General features: G+C 41.9%; 1 protein-coding gene across 1 annotated transcript in view; it reads left to right on the forward strand.

The window, feature by feature from the left end:
- The window catches only part of PUS7 (pseudouridylate synthase 7 (putative)), a 61,050-nt gene that overhangs the window by 26,689 nt on the left and 23,789 nt on the right, over positions 1–10,572 (forward strand). Inside the window, exons 7-8 of the mRNA XM_012000363.1 lie at positions 1,193–1,321; positions 2,121–2,246. Coding sequence (XP_011855753.1) covers positions 1,193–1,321; positions 2,121–2,246 — 255 coding nt within the window. The remainder of the gene's footprint in view (positions 1–1,192; positions 1,322–2,120; positions 2,247–10,572) is intronic.

The following is a 10,572-nucleotide window of genomic DNA, read 5'->3' on the forward strand; positions in this document are numbered from 1 at the left end:
TGGTGGCGGGCACCTGTAGTCCCAGCTACTCGGGAGGCTGAGGCAAGAGAATGGCGTGAACCCAGGAGGTGGAGCTTGCAGTGAGCCGAGATCACACCACTGCACTCGAGCCTCGGCAACAGAGCAAAACTCTGTCTCAAAAAAAATAAATAAAAAATAAAAATAAAAATTAGCTGGGCGCGGTGCCTTACACCTGTAATCTCAGAGCAGATCACCTGAGGTCAGGAGTTCAAGATCAGCCTGGCCAACATGGTGAAGCCCCATTTCTACTAAAACTACAAAAATTAGCCGGGTATGGTGGTGTGCACCTATAATCCCAGCTACTTGGGAGGCTGAGGCAGGAGAATCACTTGAGCCTGGGAGGCAGAGTGAGCTGAGATTTTGCCACTGCACTGTAGCCTGGGCAACAGAGCGAGACTGTCTCAAAAAGAAAGAAAGTAAAGGAAAGGGAAAGGGAAGGAAAGGAAAAGAAACAACATTGGCTGCTAGTGGTGACACTAGAGATATAAAGGGGAGAAAGGCTTTTCCAGTACTCTGTTTCTCTACACATATTTCCTATTGAAGAAGGCAAGGAATTTCTAATGAAAATTTCTATATATTAAATGATAGCAGCATGGTACAGATTTGGGTAGAATTCCAGCTATATATAACATGTCTTTAAAAAAAGAAAGGCAGGAAATAAAAAGTTAGATGTCAGTGGAAATATTTTTCAGTCAATGAAAGTATGAATTTCTTTTCCTTTTCTCTTTTTTATATTTTCTAATTTTTCTGTAATGAACTTATAATATTTTTCTGATAGAAATAATGACTTTTTTTTAAATGCTTGATACCATTCTTTATATGGGATTTGTTTCTGTCCTCATCCCTTTTCTCACCTCTCTCCCCACAAAAAAATAGAAAATTCCACAGATACTATTGTCTGTTATTCATCAGCATATAAATAACAAGAGGCTTTAAGTATATAAAATATGGCCAGGAGTATGCAATTTCAACAGGAGCACATACCATTACACTGAAGGAAGAATGCAGAGAGAAGAGAAGGACACTCCCACCTTACCTGCTGCAGTGCCTTTTCCTTTCGGGAGGTCATAGCTGTGTTGTATCTTGTTTTCTGTACTGTTCCAGGCAGACAATCAATATCTCATGACCCTCTTTCTACTCTTTTTTGTTTTGTTGCTTTTTTGTTTTTAAGAATAACTGCACAAAGACTTGCCCACCTGAATAAGTGCTTGATGAACTTTAAGCTAGGGAATTTCAGCTATCAAAAAAACCCTCTGAAATTGGGAGAGCTTCAAGGAAACCACTTCACTGTTGTGCTCAGGTAAAGAACTGCAGGTGGGAATGTAGACCGGAGGGTCTGGCCAGGGCACCTTGAGTCTGTTACTCACGGTTGGTCATAAGGTCCTGGTGAGCTGGTACTAACAGAACAGGAGTGGCAGCAAGGGAGGGCAGAGGAGGGCCTGGCAGAGCTGGGAGAACACATAGCTCCGTAGGATTTGTATGGACACGTTGCCACTCGAAAACCTAGCGCAGCCTTTGGAAAGATACCATCTCCTTCAAATACTGTGGTAAAAGACACCGAGCCGGTGATGCCACTTAAAGTGCCTAGAACAAGCAAATTCATAGACACAGAAAGTAGAATAGTGGGGAAAAGGGTAGGGGTAATGGAAAGTTACTGTTTAGTGGGTACAGAGTTTCATTTTGGGAACAGGAAAAACTTAGGGAAGTAGATAGTGGTGAAGGTTGCCCAACATTGTGAATGTAATTAACCCATGTATGCTAGTGGTCCATTATTGGAATGCTAAGCATGTAGGAAGTATTTATATCCTACTGCTCAAGGTCATCGCCAAGGTCTGATTGCAAAAATTCAAAAACTTGCAACCTCTGCCACAAATGGGTGAATACCGCCGAATTGCACACTTAAAAATGGCTAAAATAGTAAATTTGACATTATAAATATTTTACCACAACTTAAAAAGAGAAAGAAAGAGCCCTTGGGAGGTAGAGAGAAAGCTGCAGGAGAGTGAACAAAAGACGTGGAAGCCAGGCCATAGTCATTTATGATCTGCATCCCTGAGTGACCGTAACTTTTTTTCTCTGGATAATTTGGGTCCCTGTAGAAATATAACAGGAACTGACGACCAAGTACAGCAAGCTATGAACTCTCTCAGGGAGATTGGATTTATTAACTACTATGGAATGCAAAGATTTGGAACCACAGCTGTCCCTACGTATCAGGTTGGAAGGTTGGTATTTAATTTCTTTTGTCAAAAAGAGCTTTCTCATACAAGAAGCAGGGTTTGTTGGTGGTGGTGTTTTTAATTATTTCTACATTCTCTCACGTCTGGGGCCAATGAACCACAGTCTTATGATTTTTGTTTTAAGTTAATGAATGCACAAGGTAAAAAATTGGAGTTCAAAAAGATTTGACCTGAAAAGTGAGCTTTCCTACCACTCTTGGTAACCCATCCAGGGGTTCTATTTTTATTTTTTTATTGTATTTTATTTATTTATTTTGAGACGGAGTTTTGCCCTTTTTGCCCAGGCCGGAGTGCAATAGCACGATCTCGGCTCACCACATCCTCCACCTCCCGGGTTCAAGTGATTCTCCTGTCTCAGCCTCCCAAGTCACTGGGATTACAGGCATGCACCACCACGACTGGCTAATTTTGTATTTTTAGGAGAGATGGAGTTTCTCCATATTGGTCAGGCCGGTCTCGAACTCCTGAGCTCGGGTGATCCACCCACCTCGGCCTCCCAGAGTGCTGGGATTACAGGCATGAGCCTCCACACCCAGCTATTTTTTTATTTTTAATTTATTTTTTATTTTTTGAGACGGAATCTTTCTCTTGCTCAGGCTGAAGTGCAGTGGTGTGACGTTGGCTCACTGCAACTTCTGCTCCCAGGTTCAAGCAATTCTCCTGCCTCAGCGTCCTGAGTAGCTGAGATTACAGGCTGTTGCCACCACACCCAGCTAACTTTGTTGTATTTTTAGAAGTGACGGGAATTTCACCATTTTGGCCAGGCTGGTCTTGAACTCCTGACCTCAAATGATGTGCCCACCTCAGTCTCCCAAAGTGTTGGGATTACAAGTGTGAGCCACTGTGCCCAGCCCTATTTTTATTTTTACTTTGTAATGGGTAAGTCTTGACTCAGTAAGTAATTCAACAGTAATCAGTTGGGTAACTCAGACCCAAAGTAGCCAGACAGAGATGATACATTTTCTGATCTATGTTAACACATTTATTAAACTTTGATCTGCCCTTCCCTCACTCTTAATTTAATTTTATTTTTTATTTTTATTTTTTGAAATGAAGTCTCACTCTGTTGCCCAGCCTGGAGTGCGGTGATGCCATCTTGGCTCACTGCAACCTCCGCCTCCCAGGTTCAATGATTCTCCCACCTTAGCCTCCTGAGTAGCTGGGATTACAGGCATGCACCACCACACCCAGCTAATTTTTGTGTTTTTAGTAGAACCAAGGTTTTGCCATGTTGGCCAGGCTGGTCTTGAACTCCTGACCTCCAGTGATCTGCCTGCCTTGGTCTCCCAAAGTGCTGGGATTACGGGCATGAGCCACTGTGCCTGGGTCCCTTTCCTCACTCTTTAAAGAAAGGAGTAAATGATAGAAGTAGTGACATGGAATTTAAGAACTGTCATTTACTTTTTGTTTTGTTTTGTTTTTGAGACAGAGTCTCGCTCTATCGCCCAGGCTGGAGTGCAGTGGCGCGATCTGGGCTCACTGCAAGCTCCGCCTCGCAGGTTGACGTCATTCTCCTGCCTTAGCCTCACGAGTAGCTGGGACTACAGGCGCCCACCACCACACCCGGCTAATTTTTTGTATTTTTTAGTAGAGACAGGATTTCACTGTATTAGCCAGGATGGTCTCGATCTCCTGACCTCGTGATCTGCCCGCCTTGGCCTCCCAAAGTGCTGGGATTACAGGCGTGAGCCACCGCACCTGGCCTGTCATTTACTTTTAAACAATTAAGAACCCCTCTAGCGTAACCTACAGTGGGAATCCATCAATAAATAGTTGGGCTCATAAATCTACTTCTGGAATCCTGTTGCCCAGCAGAGACTCTGTTACATAAACCAATGATTCACGTGGGAGTTAGAATTGTGGTAATTACAAGCTGGAAACAATCTGAGCCTTCATGTTCTTCCTTGTCTTTCAGAGCCTTCATGTTAGCAAACTTAGACTTAGGTCTGCCTGAACTCATCAGTTGTTTGACTGTAGTTTGGGAATAGAGTTTTCTGGGCTTCCAGTCCTTTGTTTCAGCATCTAAACTATGAAGTTGCATTCATTTTTGTGATTTTAAAAGTGCAAAATGATAAAAATCTCTATTTCCTCTGCCTCTTTGAGGAGGTTAAAAAGCTCAGGTGAAAACAGACGAGTTCTGAGCCTCAAATTACTCATCTGTAGAATGGAGATAATGATATCAATTCACAGGGTGGTGAAAATGAAGTGAAATGATGTTTATGCCACATCTATTTTTATGCCGAGAATATAGTGATTGCTAATATGTTTTCAACCTTGCTAATGGTCAGAGGACATTGATAAAAATAGTAAAAATGCTAATTGTATTATGGGCAGAATATTTAAGGGAGGGCTGTATCAACCTATAAATTTGTAATTAATTTGGCAGAAGGACAGCCATGGAATCTTATACGTTGTGTACGCCAAAGATAATGTAAATAAATGTAAATAGCTAAAATCAGATCAAATTTATCCCACAACAAAAATTACATAGCGTGCCCAAAGGTCAGTACGGTCAGCTCAAAATTCCAAATCATTCATTTTTACAACATAAGAATATTTCCTGCTTTCAAAGAAACCCACTGTTAGCACCAGAGAATTTCCCGAGGGAAAAAACAGACTTTCAGTTTATATTGTATAGGTGGAAAAATGACTTGTATCCAAAATATTAAAACTCTTACAACTCAAAAACAGAAAGACAACCCATTCTAAAACTTGGCAAAGGGTCTGAACAGACCTTTCTTTAAATAATTTAAACAAATGGCCAATAAGCACACAAAAATATGTTTATCACTAATCTTTAGGAAATGCAAATCAAAACCACAATGAGATGCCACTTCATACCCACTAGGATAGCTAAAATAAAAAAAGGCAGAAAATAACAAGTGTTAGGATTGGAGAAATTGGAACCCTTACACATCCCTGGTGGAAATGTAAAATGGTATAGCCATTTTGGAAAATAGCCCGACAGTTCCTCAAAAGGTTATAAAGTTAGCCTGTGACCCAGAAGTTGCATTTCTAGGTATATACTGAGGACTGACAATCATATGTTCACACAAAAGTTTATACAGATGTTCATAGCAGCCAAAAGGCTGGAAACAACCCAAATGTCCACGTACTAATGAATGGATAAATAAAATATACAGTGTAATATACAATAATATAGAGTGGAATATTACTTAGCAATGAAAAGGAATTCATACCCACATTACTATACCCACAGTACTGATACATTCTGCAACATGAGTGAACCTTGAAAACATTGCTAAGTAGGCTGGGCACAGTGGCTCCTACCTGTAATCCCAACAATTTAAGAGGCCAAGGTGGAAGGATCACTTGAGGCCAGGAGTTGAAGACCTGCCTGGGCACCAGAGCAAGGCCCCATCTCTACAAAATAAAAATTTTAAAAAATTAGCTGAGTGTGGTACTGCCTGGCTTTGGTCCTAGCTACCCAGGAGGCTGAGGCAGGAGAAACTCTTAAGCCCAGAAATTTGAGGATGCAGTGAACAGTGTACCACCACTGCACTGTAGCCTGGATGACAGAGCAAGACCCTGCCTGTGAATGAGTGAATCAATCAATTTCTGTGAAATTTCCAATGTGAGCAAATCTATAGAAAAAGCTAGAACAAGACCAATGGGGAATGACTACTAATGGGATAGGATTTTTTTGGGGGGGTTGATAAAAATGTTCTAAAATTGTGTAATGCTCCACAATTCTTTTAAAATACTAAAAGCCATTGAATTGCATACTTACATGGGTGAATTACATGGTATGTGAATTATTGAATACCTCAATAAAAACTTTTAAAAAAAGAAAGTGAGCTGGGCACAGTGGCTCATTCCCATAATCCCAGCACTTTGGGAGGCCGAGGTGGGCGGCAGATCGCTTGAGGTCAGGAGTTCGAGATCAACCTGGCCAACATAGTGAAACCCCGTCTCTACTAAAAATACAAAAATTATCTGAGTGTGGTGATGTGCACACCTGTAATCTCAGCTACTCGGGAGGCTGAGACAGGAGAATTGCTTTAGCGTGGGAGACAGAGGTTGCAGTGAGCCAAGATTGCACCACTGCACTCCAGCCTGGGCGACAGAGTGAAACTCTGTCTCAAAAAAATAATAATAAAATAAAATAAACTCAAAATGGACCAAAGATCTAAACATAAGAGCTGCACTTACGCAAACTCTTAGAAGAAGAAAACGGGCGAAAACTTCATGCTTGGATTTGTCAGTGGTTTCTTGGATATGACACCAAAAGCATAGGCAACAAACAAAAGAAAAAATAGGTAAGTTTGGACTTTATCAAAATTAAAAACATGCATCAAAGGACACTATCAACAGAATGAAAAGGTAACACACAGGAGAAAATATTTCAATCATACATTTGATAAGAGACTTAAATGTAGAATATATAAAGAACTCCTACAACTCAACAACCACCAAAGAAAAACCAATCCAAAAATGGACAAAGGATTTCAGTAAATGTGTTTCCAAAGACATACAGACTAGTGTTCAACATCACTAGTCATTAGGGAGAAGCAAATAGAAATCACCATGAGGTACCACTTCATATCCATTGGGAAGGCTATTATCACAAAACAAAACAACAAATAACGTGTTGGTAAGGGTACAGAGAAATTAGAAACCTGGGCTTTGCTGGTGGGGGTGTAAAATAGTACAGCCATTGTGGAGAACAGTATAGTGATTTTTTAAGAAATAAAATATAGGGTGGATGTGGTGGCTCATGCCTGTAATCCCAGCACTTTAGGACGCTGAGGCGGGTGGATCACGAGGTCAAGAGATTGAGACCAGCCTGACCAACATTGTGAAAACCGTCCCTACTAAAAATACAAAACTTAGCTGGGCACGGTGGCACACACCTGTAGTCCCAGCTGCTCAGGAGGCGTAGGCAGGAGAATCACTTGAACTCGGAAAGTGGAGGTTGCAGTAAGCCGAGATGGCACCACTGCACTCCAGCCTGGCGACAGAGCAAGGCTCCGTCTCAAAAGAAAAAAAATATAAATTACGTTATGATCCAACAATTCCACTTCTCAGTGTATACCCAAAAGAAATGACAGTGGAAACTCACCAGATATTTGTACACTATGTTCATAATAGCACCATTCACAATAGCCAAAAAGTAGGAGCTACCCAAGCAACCCAAGTGTTTATCCAAACAAAATGTGGCACATACATACAATGGAATATGGAAGCCTTTCAAAGGGGGACCTTTTTTTTTTTTTTTGAGATGGAGTCTTGCTCTGTCGCCTAGGCTGGAGTACAGTGGCGCCATCTCGACTCACTGTAACTTCCACCTCCCAGGCTCAAGCGATTCAAAAGGAGGGAAATTTTGACACATGCTATCACATGGATAAGCATTGGAAACTTTGTTACCTGACATAAGCCAGTAACAAAAGAACAAATATGGTATCATGTTTCTTATATGAGGTTCCTAGAGTAGTCAGAGCCATAGACAGAAAGTAGAATGGTGGCTACCAGGGGTTAGGGGGCTGGGTGGACCTGGCTAACACAGTGAAACCCCGTCTCTACTAAAAAAATGCAAAAAAATTAGCTGAGCGTGGTCGCGGGTACCTGTAGTCCCAGCTACTTGGGAGGCTGAGGCAGGAGAATGGTGTGAACCCAGGAGGCTGAGCTTGCAGTGAGCCGAGATCGTACCACTGCACTCCAGCATGGGCGACAGAGCGAGACTCCATCTCAAGAAAAAAAAAAAAATACAAAACATCTTAATGTGTAGAGTGCTGGATCATATGGCCTGTTGTAAACCAAATCTGTATATATTTAATATGGCATTGTATACTGAACCTTTACAGTATATGGTAGCATCTTAAAGGCATTGAAAAGTCCTACAGTTAAGAAACTGTTTAATATGTTATATGAAGTGTTGGCAAAGGTTTTCTGTAAAGGAACAGTTAGTTAATATTTTAGGCTTTGTGGGCCATTCAATGTTTGTTGCAGGTGCTAAGCTCTAAGCTCTGGAGTTATACTGCAAAAGCAGCCATGGACAATATGCAAAGCAATGAGCACAGCTGGTTTCCAATAAAACAACAGAATTAGGTGGACAACCAGATTGGGCCTGCAGGCTGCAATTGATATTTAACAAAGGTTTTTTTTTGGTTTTTTTTTTGTTTGGTTTTTGAGATGCAGTCTTGCTCTGTCGCCCAGGCTGGAGTGCAGTGGTGCCATCTCGGCTCACTGCAAACTCCGTCTCCTGGGTTAAGCAGTTCTCCTGCCTCAGTCTCCCAAGTAGCTGGGACTACAGGTACGTGCCACCACGCCCAGCTATTTTTTTTGTATTTTTAGTAGAGGTGGAGTTTAACCGGGTTAGCCAGGATGGTCTTGATCTCCTGACCTTGCGATCCACCTGCCTCAGCCTCCCAAAGTGCTGAGATTATAGGCGTGAGCCACCACGCCCAGCCTAACAAAGGTTTTTTAGTGTAAAAATCTATGTCTGGCCGGGCGCTGTGGCTCATGCCTGTAATCCCAACGCTTTGGGAGGCTGAGGTGGGCGGATCACAAGGTCAAGAGATCAAGACCACGGTAAAACCCTGTCTCTACTAAAAATACAAAAAATTAGCCGAGTGCTGTGGCGGGCGCCTGTAGTCCCAGCTACTCAGGAGGCTGAGGCAGGAGAATGGTGTGAACCCAGGAGGCGGAGCTTGCAGTGAGCCGAGATCACACCACTGCACTCCAGCCTGGGGGACAGAGCAAGACTCTGTCTCAAAAAAAAAAAAATCTGTGTCTATTCTATATGTCAGACCAGTCCCTAGTACCAATTAGTACTATACTCTTTTTGTCAGTATTGGCTAAAAGATTATCCAAGTAAATAATTTATCACCCCAGGACTATATTTAAGGACTGATATAACATGGCTTGTTCCAGGACTGTGAAGGTGGCCAGCAATAGGAAATTTGTTGATGTAATTACATTATTGGATTGAAAATCCAGGTGATGTCATCGATAGATACCAAATAGCATTTTAGATAATTTAATATCCAGAAATGCCCAGTATTGTGTAACTTAAATAAAGAACCATAATTAACTGGAAAAACAGAAAAATTAATAGAAGGGGATTCCTATATTCTTTTGATAGGGAAGGGTCCTTCTAAACATGACTCCAAGATGAGAAATAGATATAATACACAAAATATAATTTCTGTACAGCAATAGTATAGTAAAAGTTAAAGGAAGAATTACATACACTTAAAGATTTGCCAACAAAAATATACTCTAAAGTTAACAGTGCTTAATTTCCTAGAGATTGAATAACACATAACCTTTCTTAGGTACCGTTCGGTTTTTTGAAAGCATATATAGGCCAGGCATGGTGGCTCATGCCTATAATCCCTGCACTTTGTGAGGCCAAGGTGGGCTGATCACTTGAGATTAGGAGTTCGAGACCATCCAGGCCAACACGGTGAAACCTCGTCTCTACTAAAAATACAAAAATTGGCCAGGCACAGTGGTTTGTGCCTGTAATCCCAGCACTTTGGGAGGCCGAGGCGGGCGGATCACGTGAGGCCAAGAATTCAAGACCAGCCTGGCCAACATGGCACAACCCCATCTCTACTAAAAATACAAAAATTGGCCAGGCATGGTGGCTCAAGCCTATAATCTCAGCTACTTGGGAGACTGAGGCACAAGAATCGCTTGAACCCGGGAGGCAGAAGTTGCAGTGAGCTGAGATCGTGCCAGTGCACTCCAGCCTGGGCAGCAGAATGAGACTCCATCTCAAAAAAAAAAATAAATAACTGGGCATGCTGACACAGCCTGTAGTCCCAGCTGCGCAGGAGGATGATGCAGGAGAGTTGCTAAAGCCCAAGAGGCAGAGGTTGCAGCAAGCCAAGATCACGCCACTGCATTCCAGCCTAGACGACAGAGCGAGACTGTCTCAACAAATAAAAAATTTTTAAAAAGCATATAACTTTTATAATCATCAAATATATAGATATTTCCATTTTGACAAGAATAATAAAGAAGAGTAAATCGTATTTATTCTTTCTGTTTGCCTGGGCAAGAAAGTATTAACGTGGAGAAATCTTTTGAGAAGTTTCAAACAAGTTTTCACACGTAAAGACTTAACTGTGATTTATATGAATAATACCATGTGGGCTGGGCACAGTGGCTCACGCCTGTAATCACAGCACTTTGGGAGACCAAGGCGGGTGGGTCACAAGGTCAGGAGTTCGAGACCAGCCTGACCACTATGGTGAAACCCCATGTCTACTAAAAAAAATACAAAAATTAGTTGGACATGGTGGCGGGTGCCTGTAGTCCCAGCTACTCAGGAGGCTGAGGC

Source organism: Mandrillus leucophaeus, unplaced genomic scaffold, assembly GCF_000951045.1.
Source record: "Mandrillus leucophaeus isolate KB7577 unplaced genomic scaffold, Mleu.le_1.0 Scaffold627, whole genome shotgun sequence".
Classification (NCBI taxonomy): domain Eukaryota; kingdom Metazoa; phylum Chordata; class Mammalia; order Primates; family Cercopithecidae; genus Mandrillus; species Mandrillus leucophaeus.